General features: G+C 52.2%; 1 protein-coding gene across 2 annotated transcripts; it reads right to left on the bottom strand.

The window, feature by feature from the left end:
* Positions 1-210: 210 nt before the first annotated feature.
* GGA2 (golgi associated, gamma adaptin ear containing, ARF binding protein 2) lies at positions 211-14,587 on the bottom strand. 2 transcript variants are annotated; one of them, XM_075436594.1, is made up of 17 exons: positions 14,419-14,587; positions 13,644-13,728; positions 12,705-12,780; positions 12,092-12,190; positions 10,130-10,253; positions 8,862-8,965; positions 8,288-8,368; positions 7,328-7,465; positions 6,135-6,216; positions 5,066-5,185; positions 4,629-4,829; positions 4,316-4,371; positions 3,879-4,030; positions 2,888-3,057; positions 1,767-1,936; positions 1,235-1,345; positions 211-665 (listed from the first exon to the last, which is right to left on the bottom strand). In XM_075436594.1, the coding sequence occupies exons 1-17, from the start codon at positions 14,582-14,584 to the stop codon at positions 555-557; spliced, it is 2,046 nt and encodes a 681-aa protein (XP_075292709.1). In that variant the 5' UTR covers positions 14,585-14,587; the 3' UTR covers positions 211-554. The 2 variants fall into 2 exon arrangements, with proteins under 2 accessions (XP_075292709.1, XP_075292710.1); XM_075436595.1 differs by having other exon boundaries at positions 4,629-4,796.
* Between the last annotated feature and the right edge of the window lie 93 nt (positions 14,588-14,680).

Below are 14,680 nucleotides of genomic sequence, written 5' to 3'. Positions count from 1 at the left end.
GAGGGAACCGGGGCCTGGGGAGGGGCGGCCGGCCCGGTGGCGGCGGCCCCCGCAGCGCGGCCCCCGCGCTCCCCGCCGCGCCGGTGCCTGTGAGCCGCCGGCAGCCCGGCTCGGCCCCGGTTGTGCTGCGGCCTGCGCGTCCGTGGGCCCGGGCCCCACCACCGAGGCGGGCCGGCCGTCTGGCGCAGGGGCTGACTCCTGGGGGCGGTTTGCCTTCTTTTAATCCAAAAAGCAAAGGTAACGGCAGAGAGGGAAGCCGGCCCAGAAAGCAGAAGCAGGGATACAGCACTTGTGTGGAAGACGCATTAGGGCTCCCGGGCTGCAGGGCCCCGCAGCAGGGTCCTGTAAAGCCGCGTCAGCTGCAGAAGGCGGCCGTGGCCGAAGCAGCCAGTTTAGATCCCTCCTGCCAGCCACCTGCACAGAAACCAAAGGAAGGAGGAGACGGCGGGTCCCAAGGAAAGGAGCCGTTATGGAGTCCAGGCCAGCATTGCTGGCACACAGTCCCTCCCTGTCCACCGCTAAGGCAACACGGCAATGTCCAAGCCTGCTGAACTTCAGCTCCTGCCCCAGAGCTCCGCTTCGGGGAAGCCAGTCACCACTCCCCCCTCCCTGAAGGGCTGCACACCTTGCGTGAACGCTAGTCTGTATCTCAGCTGGATGGGGTCCTGGGAGAGAAAGGAACAGAGAGAGGCGCACGTCACGGCTGCAGATTCCTGGGCCCCCTCAGCCTCACCCCGCACAGCCGCACCACAGCGAATCACCCTCTGAAAGGGGACAGTAACACTTCAGCCAGGCGGAAGCTCCACGCAGAGCAAGACCTGGATATTCATAAGATGTATAAGGAGGGACTGGGAGACCTGTGCAAGCTGCCCAAGGGCAGGCTTGGCAATCCAGGTCTGGCCAGCCTTCTCAGTCACAGAGGATTCCTTACACCAGTCCTCAGTCTCAGAGTTAGGGTTTTGCCTTGGGTGGCCTCACGTTCCACCAGTTGCAGACATCTGCGCAATGTCTACCAGGAGCCATCACTGCAGGCACAGGCCCCTGCAGCAACTGCCCCATTCCCTCCTTCAGGTCATAGCTCTGAAACGGTGTTTCAGTGGTAAAGAGGTCTTCCCAGCACAGCCCAGATCGCTCTGGCTCTCCCCTGCATCTCCCCACTAATAACCCTCCCTCCGTGTTTCATACAAAAACCCCAGCCACGACAGTGACGCTCAGACTCCGTCACCACACACACCTTGTGTGGATTGGCGAGCAGCAGGACCTGGGACACAACCACGGGGGGGAGAAGAGGGCTGAAGGCAGGCAGCTCGGAGCCAGACGCTGGCTGTAACTTTATTTTCATGGTCTGAAAGAGAAAACAAAAGGAATGCTTTTTGGCCTATGCTGAAAAAGGCACAGAGCTGGTTAAAGATACGTCAGCCAGCTTTTGTCATTTAATGAGGTGCGTGCCTTTCCACAGCCTACATCTAAAGAAAGATATTCCTAAATAGAGAATTCTGTGCTGCACATACACAGGCAGAGCGAGTGCCTTACCCGGGAGGCCAAAGCAGCGTGCCCGGAGCCCTGTCCGGGTCTCTCAAGGCCAGGGATGATGTGAAACAGGCACTGGGGCCACAGGCACCAGCACACAACAGGTTCACGTTCAGAGAAAGCGAGCCATGCAACTTCCGAAGAGCAAGGCAAATCCTAAGCAAGAAATGGCGAACCTTCTCCTCAGGACATTTCTGAGTAGTCCCACACTCCTCCACCTGTCACAGGCTTCTCACCTTTGGGACTGCAGCCTGGAATGCTATGTCCTTAATTGGCTGAGCTGATGTGCTCAGCATGGAAAGAACCATCACCAGCACATCTGGTCGGCCAGGAGCCGGGTCCCTGGAGAAGTGGAGCATAGCCTTGAAACCATTCCTGTCGTACACGGTCAGTGGACAGATACTGCCTGCCAGAGACAAAGGGAGAATCAGAAACAAAGCGTGGATTCCCCTCCCGTCTGAGGGCAGAACAGCAGGGACAGGATGAGGAGCAGCAGAAAGGAAACATGCACACCAGCTTTTACTTGCAGACTCACAGACCAAGCAGCATACAGCACCCGCCTGTGATTCACATTTCGCCTCCAAGGCGGAGAAAGGAATCTGAATGTCTGAACCGGAGATCTAGCAGCTCAGACTTCAACAGCCAGCTAGAGATGTCAGGTGTGGATCCAACAGATACAACAGGAAAAGCAAAATGCAACTCTCTGAAACACACGAGACTTAGCCCCTTATCACCGTTGCCTGGCAAATCCACACCAGTATCACCATCCAGCCATTCCAAAATCTGGTCAATCCCTCACTTGAGAGACTGAAGTCAGAAGACAGTCAGGTCAGAGTGTCTTTACACCTGTCCTCTTCCAAAATAGCGATGGCCAAGGCTCTGCAGCCCTCTTAAGAGGACGTGCCCTGCTCTGGGACCCTGAGGTGCTCTGTACCCAGGCTAACACCCCATCGAGCGCAGGGGTGGGCCATACAGTGTTGAATGGAAAAGCAGAGGTGGAAATAACAGCTCTGCTTTAGGAAGTGGGACAACTCCCACCCATAGATGCCTTTTAACCCTTTGGAGAACTGCTTGAACCTTGATTAAAGGTGCTAAGGGCAAACAGCACAGAAGCACATCTCCGAGGTTAGCCAGGGCAGGAAGCTCCCGACTACTGGGTAGGGAGCACAAGGACATTTCCATGGTACGATCCATAGCACTTGCTCAAAGTCTCAGATGCGTTAAGTCCTTCATAGAGCAGTCATTACTTTTCTCCAGCCAACCCACACAGCATGAAGCTACTTTGGCTTGCTCCCCTGCAAAAATCACAGAAGAGCTCTAGTAAGCAGTGCTGGGGCACAGAAATCATTGCACTTACTCGGTGTAATTGAAATTAAAGGGACAAAAAGGTTTTCTAGAGAAGCATCATGGGAGGCTGGATGCAAAGAGGCAGGAGGCTTCAGCTCGTAGCCTAGGTTGGAGAATGAAGTATCTGCCATTGAGCTATTTGGAAGATCTGGAAAGGGCAATTTCATTGGTGATAATTCCCTGGAAAGAAAAGCATGTAGAAAGCTTATATTAACTGGGGAGACTCCTTGGTGTATACCACCTTCTGCTGTGTCCATTTCGTGTTCCCAATCCCTCCTCACTTTTTGTATAAAGAAAGAACAAGCTTACACTCTCTGAGTTCTTAAGAAATTCAAAAACTGTCTCTATTTTATATGGAAGAAGCTGCTGTTTCAGCATTCATTAAGGCAGACCTTGATTTCTGTTACTAACACAAAACCACCCCAGGGCTTTGGAAGTCTCCTCTCCCCACGCACAGACTCTCTGGAGCTCTAGCTAGTGAGACTAAAGATGTAGCTCAAAACAATGCAAGAAGCTGGGAATCTCCAGTAAAACTGTATTATTATTAAAATTGTATTATGGCAGACTGGATAAGCGTATCGTAATGGTCACCTGCTCTGAAGATCTGTGGATGATTGATTTGGTTCACGAACTGTTGGGCTTCCACCAAATGCTGGCAACTACTTTGTCACAGCCTGAAGAAAGCTGGGCAAAGTATTTTTGGAGTCGCAGGTTATTATAAAAAGACCTGACTGTAAGGTTTTTGTTCCTTTAGCTCAAGATCACCTTGTTACTCAGCCATGGTATTTGTCTCTCTCAGTTTCTGACCCTTGGAAGGTCCTGCTGTGCAATTACACAAAGTGCAATTAACAGGTGCATAACTGCTGCCTGAGAGGCGAGGCGCGGACGGATAGCTCGCCATCACTAACCAGGCGTAGCTGAAAGGTTTTCCTGAGCCTCACTGCTGTAAAACAGTATTCCTCATCTCCAAAGTCAGACTGTACCATGCAGAGTTTGCTTACAAGGATAATGTCTTGGTCCTGGATGGTGGAGAGAGCTGATCAACCAGGCCCTGAAATTCATTCTTCTCTGAACAGCCGCCTTCCCAGCTCTCCTGCAGTCCCAGCGTTTGGACAGCACTTACGATTTCACTATACCCGTTGTGTGCAGCAGTCTGAAAAATAAGATGCTTCTGGTTCATGCTGTAGAACATCACCAAAAATCAGACCTGTTCCACTGAAAAGAACCTTGTTTTTAATAACCTGCTTAAAACAGAAATAAATATGACTAATGTGGTTGCAGACTGCAACTGAGAAATTCACTACAGAGCAGGAGGATTACAGTTTCCCTTCAGAACAGAGCGGTGTAAAAAAGGGCTGCCAGAGAAAGCTAAATCAAGAATCATGTCTGATTTTTGCGCTGTGTACTTTATGGACTGAAGTGTCTGAGGATCACTCACCTCTGTGAAGCCAAAATCAGGTGGTGGTTTCTGTACAACAGGAGAGTCACTGAGACCTAAGAAAGATGCCAGAATGCCACAGATCAGTTACAGAAAACAAGAGTTTTCCATAGGTTCTTTCTTTGCTGTCTAACAGCAGTTTCACTACCGTCTAACACCATTAAAGAAACTACATTCTTGAAAACCTATGACACTGGCTGAAAGGGTCTGCTTTCTCTTAGGACCAACATTAGAGTCAGAGGTCTCCTATCTTTCTGTAACACCACGAACCCTAGTAACAAGGACGACGCTGTACTGAATTGCACACACAAACCTGGTGAATTCAGCTCCTCATCGAGCAGACAGGCCGAGGTTGTGCTGCTGTGCCGGGAGGCGGTGGCTATGCTGGCAAACTGGTCTGTAGGCGACCGGGACGTCGCCTCCAGTTCGGAGAAGTCAATCAGTGTATAGCTCTTCATGCGCCTCGGGGCTGTCCGGAGTGCTTTGGAAACAGCAGGAGGAGTTAAAGAGGAACCTGAGAGGAGCAGTGTGTGCGTGGGTGCAGGCATGCCCGAAAGGACTCACGGGCGAAGAACTTCAGGAATATTCTATCAACCATATGTAAAGGAAAGCAATGGTCGCACAGTAGTTTTCCTGTCTTATAGGATTTTCTCCACATTTATCCCCCGAGGAGCGCTTCCCCTCCACACTCCACGCATACGTGACATGTGGGAGCAGAGCTGCTGTGGAAGGCTGCAGGGTGCTCGTTACCTGGTGCGTCAGCAGCGCTGGTGGCTGCACCTCCTCCTCCACCGTTTTCATGGCTGGCTACAACCTGCTTGTACTGTCCGAGTGCCTGGGTGAGCTTGTCATTGGCCTGCAGGATCTCAGCTGGAACACCAGAGAAGAAACCAAATATTAATGTTCTAACAGGAGGGTCAGTTCCACAGCACTCCCCAAACTGCTTATGAGAAAGGGACAGTGCATCTGAGGACCTGCCTGGAGCAAAGGCTCGTGGGGTGATCTGCCTTAAGCTCCTGACTAGTTTTTAATTCCATTTTCTGAAGTGCAGCATTCTGCACATACATCTGCTGATTTCAGGCCTCTCTCATTTATCAAGATCCCTCTGAAATCTCATCCTACCCCCAAAGCACTTGCAGTTCCTGCCATCTCTTGTGCACTTTGTTGTTCTCGACAGGTTTTCCAGATGTACTTGAGTCTATAATCCAGCACTCCCCAGCTGAAGAACCCTGCCACTCAGGTACGAATGAAATGTTTGAGGCACAGCTGAGCTCTTGTGGTTGCTGTTTAAGATGTCTGTTCAGCGAGGCATCACTTCAGTCAGGTTTTCAAGGCATATGGACAAGACTGTGAAATGCAATCCTCTGGGAAGGGCTAAATTTCACAACTCTGGAATTCAAAGATTCTGCTCATATGACCCTCCTCAGTATACTACTTAAGAAATTTTAAAAAGTATTCTTCCTTCTGTGTCAATTGACAGGGAGAGCGTCAGTCTCCGTAGAGACAAGACCTCAAAAGCCTTCAGTCCTCTGAATATCAGAACTCCAAAAACTCTGAAAACCACCTTGGCTGGAAGAAACTGGAGTCACTGTTCAATCTGGGGCTCCGAGTGCAAATGAATAGCTTCCTTGAGAGGAGTGGGAGGACACTCGTGCCGCTTCCCCTGGGCATGGTTTAAAGGTGAAAGTGGAAGGGTTTGCCAGAAGGGCGGCAAGTGCCTAAGCGTTCCCCTCCGCAGAGGAAGGGCATACCCCACGTGTCAAAGGAAAGGCAGACAAACTTCACCGCAAAGAAATCCAAGGACAGCCTTGGCTCTTACCTAGAGCCTCATCGTCATCAACTGTCTCACTGGCAAGGCGGAAGAGCAGCGGCCTGAGCTTCTCGCAGCGTTGAAACAGAGCCTGTGGAAGGGAACGTTTCACGTCACTGAATCCCAGACACTCGCACACTGCTCTGTCCCCGTGACCACCTGCAAGCGAAGCTGCCTCTCGACAAGGAAGATGCCCTTTCTGCCCAGGTCCAAAGGCTATCAGTGCTGCATGTTGCTGCACTCTTAAAAATCCACAGTGGCCTGGAAGTACAGCCACTGGAACAAGGAGGTATCTCCTCAGCAGCCACATCCTCTCCATGCATACAGATGTAAGATGGATCAGTGTACAATTACTCAATTTAAAAGAAAAAGTACCAGGAGTGACCAGATGAATTACAGTAGTCAGAGAAAACTATTCACGACCATCAGTTGCAACTACCATCAAAGAATGCAGAGCCCCTTACGGCTCTCTTCTCAGTGTTTCAGGCAGTGAGGAGGCATGGAGACAGCCAATTCTCCAGCCTGAAAGTAGAGTCTCTTCCATCTACAGCAGCAGCCCTCCCCAAAGGGACCTAACTCCAAACTCTGCTGTCACACATAGCCACAGGAGAGGTTCTTAACTACAAAAATTCAGCTGTCTAACATTTTTTTTTAACTTGAGAGTCTGGTAGGCGTCCTAGTGGAGTTTCAGGTATTTGGAGGCCATAAAGCTATTCTGACAGTCCTGTTAGTGACACCAAATTTTTCCTCATTCCCCGATACTTACGAGCAGCAGCAGCAGACCAGTGAGCTCTGGGCAGAAAAAGGGGAATCACAGAAACCACAGTACAAGCTGCACAGCCCACAGCTTTGAGCTGTTCTGGTCAGATCTCATGACATGCACCTGACCATGCCCGGGCACACGGGGAGTCCCGTGTGTTCCACCACTGCTGGAGGAAGAACCATTTCCCCATGAGGCACCACAAGAAGGGCAGTTAACCTGGGCAGAAACGCAAACCAGCACGGCAGGAGACGGTTCCGTTCCATTCTGTTACACTGACAGGAGGGACCGTTCTCCGCCAAATAAGCTGGAAACACACATGTAACGCTCTTTCCCTCACACAAGCTGAGCGCACAGTGCTGCCCTTTGAATCCCGTTGTCGTGGGCCCTCCCAGCCATCGCCAGACAGAAGAACCTCTTATGCAGGAAAAAGAGCGTTTACCTGTAGGGTCTCATGGTCAGATGTGGATAGTTCTTGTCTCTTGTAGTTTTCCAGTAATTCATCCATACGTTTAACATTCTCGGAAACCTCGCTGATGGTATGCACTCTTCTGGACACCTTAGCCGACTTTTCTTGTTCCTTCGATGAGAAATTAAATAAAAAGTAGATTATGATGTGGTTAATAGAGCCAGTGCACGTGCTTGGCTGGGTCACTCTGGATCAGACTTGCTGGGGACATGTTTCCTGCTAGTATCTTGCTGCAGGTCGAGGAGGAGCGAGGCAGCGCGGGTAAGGGCTCTCCCTCCAGCAGCTCCACTACCAGTGCTGCACCACACCTCACTGCCAAGGGCGAAGACAGAAACCTCCTGGCCAGGGCGCTGCTGCCGAGGGAATTTATTGCATCACTGGCATGAGCAAGGCTTCAAAATTAGAGTTGGGAGTTGGTAGCTTCTGCCATGCAGAAGGACACTCTCAAAACAACTCCAGGGATTTTGTTAAACCAGACCAAATCTCCTATTTATGCAGAGAAGTGGGGTGCTCCTTCAGATGGGAAATGAAAACAGACACATCAGGCGTGCACACACACGCTGCGTGCAGAGAAGAGGCAGTGCTGCACAGACGTGGCTTTTTTCCACCCGGGAACTGAGTTTCTTTTCAGAAACTTTCTATCACTAGTGCAGGATTCCACTGACGTGGAAGTGTCCCGCCACACAGGCTCCTGGGTATACATACTCCCTCTTCCTGGCAATGGCATATTTCAGGGAAATGAAACCAAACCGTCCCGCACAGTAACTTCGGAATAACAAATACGGAAAACCGTCCCTCCTCTGGGGCAGCATTAGGGAGATCGGGTATAGGGGGCCCACTGTCAAAAGCTGAATTGCCAGGTCCCCTCCCACCGTCCCCAGCTGCAAACACAGCTCCTGAGCCAAGGAGCTGCCAGCTCTCGCCAGTGCCCACCTCTTTAATCATGCTCTTGATCAGACGGTTGGCAGCCTGCAGGTCCTCAGAGTGGTTGCTCTTTAAAAGCCTCGCTAGGAGCTGTTGAGGGGAGAGCACTGGTCAGCAGCGAGCAGCAGCCTCTAGGCACTACACTACTGGCAGACATCGCGTAAGAGCAGCTCTTGAGACACCCCCACTGTCGTAACAGCTTCTATAATCCTGGAAATAAGTGTGCTCGTGGCCCATAATCTAACCCAGATTATACTGCTGCCTCTTACAGCTGCCTGCACACACTGTCTGGCTGTTCAGGAACAGGAACTCTGGCTCTGCAGAACTTCTGTAGGACCTGGAGAAACCCTCCCTTGGGAAATTTTAATAGAAACAGATGCATTTCTGTAAAAGAGTTTCACTTTTTACTAAGCAAAATTTTCTGACAAAGCATCACAGAATTCTCCAGCTGTTGTACAGCAAGAGGGATTGGCATTATCCTGAGGACAATCTGAAACAGCAAACGCCCCAAAATATGCCTGAGCCTGTTTTCTCATCAGTACAAGTCAGAGGGGGGGGTAGGCATGAAAACCCAAAGGTTTACCTTGGATTTCTCTTCATCGGTGTCAAAAATAGAATTCTGAGGTCTCGGAGAAGGAGGAGGTAAAATTTTGTCTTCTGGAACTTTGGGGTCTTCTTTTACAATCCCTGGAAAGGATAACCGTGTTGGTTCAGTGATACCTGAGCTGTTAAAACACCAACGTTCAACAGCGCATTGGATTTTGCACCTAGTTCCTTCACTCCTCCCCAGAACTTTACAGAAGGAGATGGACAGGCAGGGAGCTGCCTTAGCACACCCCCAGACAACACACTTCCCCTTCTCCCTTGAATTAAGCACAGGCCAAATGAGATTTTCAGGGTGGAAAATAAAATTCGGATGCGCTGAGCTGCCTCTGGGCGAGTTGCTCAAATCCCCCAGGAGCAAGAGCCTGGGCGCACACCAGCACCGCCCTCCGAGCACCCAGGGGTGCCTCAGTCAGCACGGCCGTCAGGCGCAGGCACCACACGCCCAGCCGAGTACCGACCAAGCCCTTCTTGGCTGCAGCGATGCTGTGGACATCTCCCCTCCTGCCCCTCTGTCCCGTGCTCACAGCAGGCGTCGGATGGGCAGCGCTGCCCCAGCACCCCGGCTCAGCACCGCGCCGGTGCCGCAGCAACCGCCCAGCCCGCGGCACCCACTGCACCAAGCAAGGGCAGTGCTGGCGGGGAAGCTTTCCACAGCAGGACTTGGGGGAAGCTCACCGTGCCATTTGATGCTCCAAGGTGCACCAAGCAAGCCTGGTGGGAAGCATCTAAACGAATTCCCCTGGATTTCCACAGAAAGCATTACGGTACTTTCTTAGTCAAGCTGTGAAACTTACTGCCTGGGATATCAAGATGGGATTGGACAAATTTCTGGGTTACAGTACCACTAAGGACTATTAAATGTGATGGAATGGATGAGAAATGTGGCTCAGGATGTCTCTGAACCCATTCCTTATAATCCAGGGAGAGTATTCCAGGGTAGAGACCGCTCTGAGTCTGTCCTGTCCCTTTTCCCGGCACAGGAGCGGTGAGCACTGTGTGAGCAGAGGCCACCAGGCCCACCTGCCCTCTGACCAGTAAGGCTGTTCTTTCACAAATCTCTTTAAACAGTTACATTCATCCTTAAGTACCCAAACAGCCTTGGAAGTGTGGCTTTTGTCCTTTTTTCCTTACACACAACATTCTGCGAAAAAAAGCTGTGTCACAAATTATAAAGGGCAGATATCTGTGGTCTGAAACCATGTGACTCAGAAGGCTAAAAAGGAAACTGAAATAACAGAACTGAACCTTGTTTCTTCAGCATCTGATAAGCGTCCCGGATTTTAACTGCCTGAGGAAACCAGACTGTCCAACTGAATATTACTTCTGTGACTCTTGACTTGACTTTTTCTGAAGACCAGGTTCCATAGTACTGAAAACAAAAAAGTAAAGTAAGACAAAAAGGATTAAAACCAAAGAAATCGTGCCAGATATGGCATATGGGTCTAGCCCCAAGCCATTTGGTTGCAGAGACCAAGCAGCAAATGGATCCCTAACACTTTATTCAGTGTTGTCAACTGGTGCAGGAAACCGCCTGTATAGCTGTGGCTGTAAATACAAGAATGCTATGAAGTGTATGGTAATTGCATAAATATTGCATGACAATCAAATGTAAACCATTTGAAAACTTCTCTGATCAGTTCTGGAATCTGAAACAAAAAGCAGGCTGTTTTATTCTAATGAAACAGTTCTGTGCTTGACTTCAAACACTTCCCTTAACTGCCCGCAAATGGCACCCCCGGCCTCAGCCAGACCTGGACAAATGAAAACCCAACAAAATGAGAAACAAAAGTTATTGTCGTTTTTCAGCATCTGGATGTTTTCTCTCATTATTGCCTAAAAGCACTCACTTTAATGTATTATAAGAACATCAGAAAGAATGATAAAAGCCACAGACAACCCTCCAAAACACTGGGCATTTTAAACTCACTAAATGATACCTGCTCTGTCAGAACGGCAAACAAAACTCGCTGCAGCGATATATTCTTTAAACTGAAATACCTTTACCAAGCCTGGGGCTGAGAGAAGAGCTTTTGCTGTTCGGTTTAACATTTCTCTGAAACCAGCTTTTTGCACCTCTGCCGCTGAGATGATGTAATGGAAAACGAAGGCCACACCAGCAGTGAGTGTGTGCAGGACCCACGGCAAAGGGGAACCGACCGCGGAGCTGCTGAGAAGGGTGTTTAAGAAAGTGCCAGGCCTGCTGTCTGACGCAGAGAGGAGCAAGGCGCAGAGACCACGCAGTCTCTGACCAGACAGGTCTCCGCCTTTCATCACGAGAGGCCGTGGGACCCAGCGCATCGCCTCTGAACCCACAGCTCGCTCAGCTTCTCAGACTAAACTCCTCGCTCCCAGTGGCTGCTTCTCTTCTCAGGAGGCAGCAACGGCACTCAGAAGCAAAGTGCTCCACAGCAGGGAGCAGGAATGAACATCCTGAGTGACTATATTGTGAGCCAGGGCAGCGCAGCAGCAGGAAGGGACGTTGCAGCTTCCCCATTTGTGGAGCTGATCCCTTCCAGCCTTGCCCTGCCTCAGGGTGCTGCTGCCGGGGTGCTGTGAGCCCTCTGCCCGGCTGCCGGGACATCCTCAGCAGGACCCGAAGGGCTGCAGAACGGCAGCTGGCAGGCGATCGTCCTCAGCAGGACCCCGAAGGGCTGCAGAGCGATGGCTGCCAGGCAATGGTGGGGCGAGAGCTGCACAAGGGCTTCCGGATTCCAGTCCCCCCTGCCGCTTCCTAAGCTGATCCTGCCCCAAGAACAGGACCCAAACCCAGGCTAAGCCTTGCCAGGAGAAGGCAAGAAGGAGAGCAGCCTGAGCACACGGGCTTGAGGACAGAGCGTAAGAAACCATGGGAGAGGCTCCGGGCAGCTCCTGGCATCTCCGTCCTCTGCCACTTCCCCAACCAAAGCCCTGTAAATCACCGAGAGGCAAAAGGGCCACGGGCTGGGGGCCACAGGAACAGTTTCAGGCTCTTCCAGAGCTCCTGGCTCTCCTAGCAGAGTTGGGAGAAATCACACAGAAAAAGCCTTTGACAGAAAGAGCCCCTGGCTTACAACTTTTACGGGGGGATTCACATCCAGTTCTTGTGCTTGGAGGCACAGAACAAATTCTGCTCTACATTTATGTGAGATTAATTCTAAGTTTTCATATCTGGTGAGAAATAAACAGTGTGTCCCACCTGCAACGCCCAGCATAACCATGACCACCTACCTTTGGGGAAAGCACTTTAATCAGCTCATTCAGAAACCTGAACTTTGCTATTTCGTTGTGAAATCTTTCGCCACAGTTATTCACACAGGTCTCTAGCACCTGCAGAAAACAAAACAGTACCAGACAGAAACGGTACACACAGGTCTTGGGGAATTTTTAAAAACTTTGCCATTATAATACTAAATCTAAGAACTTTCTGGCACTGCATTCACTAATACAAGACACCAAGGAAGTTGTGCAGCAAGAATATGTATTTCTCCTTCATCCAACCTTCTTAAGCAGCATCTTTATGACTGTCTGCTCTGTTCTACCCATCCCTAATGACTTTCGGGCCACTGGCCCTGTGGTGGGACCGCAGGCCAAGCAGCAAGAGCTGCAGACCGCTGAAACATCTCAGCAGGATGACATGGGAAGGAACAACCACAGTTACTCCCTCCCTTACACCCTGGTTTCTGTATTCCCTGTGCAATGAAAAGTCAAAAGGGAGAGACACGTAAGAGAAAAAGAAAGGGAGAGACATGTAAGAGAAAGAGAGCGCTACGCTGTTTCTACCCCCCAGACTCTATTTCCAAGTTACTGCTGCCTCTCTTTGCAGGCAGATGAAAGCACTTACTGTGAGAGCATGGAGGGCTTCCAGCTCCTGAGGCGACTGTATTTTATGGGCCAGCAGCCTCAGTGCAAGCGATGGGCTGGGGAGTAACAGAAGCAAGTCAGACAGAGCACAGATTCCCACGGAAAACAAATGCTGCTAATTTTGCCCTGCAGAGAAGAGCTGTGAACTGCCGCGCTCAGAGCCTGCTGCGTCGACACCCTCGCGCTGGCAGAGGCTGGCCTGGGGTACGCGCACCATTAAGGGGTGAGAGACGAACCGAAGCAGTTGTGCGACCCCAGCGCTGTCCTCCAGCCGTGCCCAGGGGCTGTCCCCTCGGAGGGGCCGGCGGGGACAGGCTGCAGCTTCCCCTGGGCGAGCGCAGGGAGGTGGAGCGGGTTCTCTGCAGCCACAGGAGCTTTGACGCCCAGCCCGAGACAGCCTGCCAACTGCTGCTGCGCACACGGGCGTCCGACTACGGGCTCTGAATGCGCAGGCATCTGCTCTCAGGAAAGGGATGATTGCTAAGCTTTGCCAGGTCATTTGCTTAATTAGCTCCTGCTCCTTCCCACAGAGCCGAGACTGTCAGCTGGAAGGTGGGGATGTCCCAGCAGAGATCTCCCACCTCTCTGGACTGGACGGAAAAGCGGAGGCTGAGCTTCCTCAGGGCTTCCCCGCAGAGCCCCGCAGCAGGTATCCCCACCCAGTCTCCCGAGGGGCTGGCGAGGGCACAGCAGGCAGGACCTGCTGCCTTGTGGGATGCCAGAGCCCGTTCCGAGACACCGACCTCCACCACACCGGCACACAACTCTTTGCAACCTGTTTACACCCCCGGGAGCAGCAGAGCCCAGCGAGCACTCCCAGCCGCCTCGCCAGGCTCCCCACACCGCGGCTGCAGGTCCCATTCCCCCGGCCGACACGAGAAGCTCAGCGCGAACACAAAGAGCCGTCCGTCTGCCTTACCCTTCCGCGTCGGCGTTCACCTGGTCACAGAACTGCTGGATACATTCCCAGTTCTCCTCGGGGATGCTTGGGTCGGTGGCTTTATCTTACACAGGGAAAAAAAAAAAAAAAGAGGAAAAACAGCCTCAGTGCGAGAGGCGAGCAAGAGAGCGGCACAAGGCAGGAAGCGGTTCAGACCCCGCACTGCTACCAGCTGCCTTAGGGCTTTTCGTAGAAGAGGCAGAAATGGAAGACGCAGGAGGAGCAGGAACCAGCTGTTACTAAAATCTGCCTAAAAATACAGTCTTTAGTGCACACTCTTAGAGAGTCCACGTCAGGCAGAACCAAGGTGTTGGTTTCTAGCACAGAGCTCGAGAAACCGCCAAAACCCTCTCCAGGTCCGGACTGCAGACCTCGCTGTGCTGGAACAGAGGCACGGTTTGCCCTTTTGCAACAGGGCAGCACGAGTGCCCATCGCAAAGCTCTGCCTGCGCGGCTGAATCGAGGAAAAGAACCTTTTTCGCCTGTAACCGCTCCCCAGTGCGGTACACAAACGGCAGTGGCAGGACTGGGGCCGAGGGCGGACAGGAGATACGGGGAGCAGGCGAGACGCAGCAGGCTAAGACAGCACCCACGAATATCACCCCAAAGGGGCTCCGTGGAGGAGATGGACCCTTCCCCATGAAGCTGAAGCTGCTCTGGTGCCCACCCGGTTGGGGCTGGGGGCCAGGGGTGGCTTCGCTGCTGGCTCCGGGGCCAGTGGCAAAGCCAACCCCCGGCCCCCAGCCCCACTTACTGAGCCACGGCTCCAGCTCCCCGGCACCGGCCATGAACTCTCGCTCCGCTCCGCCCTGCCGCTCGCAGGAAGTGGATCCACCCGCCGGTGCTCCTTGCGCGTTGCCGCTCGTCCCGTGGGAAGCCCACGCGAGTTTTCGTGGTGTGGAAGTGCACGCTGTGGGCATGGGTTGGCTCGGTGGAACATCTCCCACCCCCCTCCTCCGCCCCTCCGGCTGCTCCTCCCCTCGCTGGCGCGCAGAGCGAGCACGCGTCGGTGAGAA

The sequence above is a fragment of the Opisthocomus hoazin genome, chromosome 15 (genome assembly GCF_030867145.1).
Source record: "Opisthocomus hoazin isolate bOpiHoa1 chromosome 15, bOpiHoa1.hap1, whole genome shotgun sequence".
NCBI classification, from domain to species: Eukaryota; Metazoa; Chordata; class Aves; order Opisthocomiformes; family Opisthocomidae; genus Opisthocomus; species Opisthocomus hoazin.
Note: the sequence above shows the minus strand (reverse complement) of the source record. Positions and strands in the feature narration are given on the sequence as shown.

Excerpts from the sequence above, each read along its gene's own strand:
- GGA2 (XM_075436594.1), bottom strand. The coding sequence starts at position 14,584 with ATGCCCACAGCGTGCACTTCCACACCACGAAAACTCGCGTGGGCTTCC. Across the intron at positions 12,781-13,643 it reads GTGAACGCCGACGCGGAAGG|CCCATCGCTTGCACTGAGGC; the intron begins GTAAGGCAGACG and ends GTTACTCCCCAG. Across the intron at positions 12,191-12,704 it reads AAGCCCTCCATGCTCTCACA|GTGCTAGAGACCTGTGTGAA; the intron begins GTAAGTGCTTTC and ends TGTTTTCTGCAG.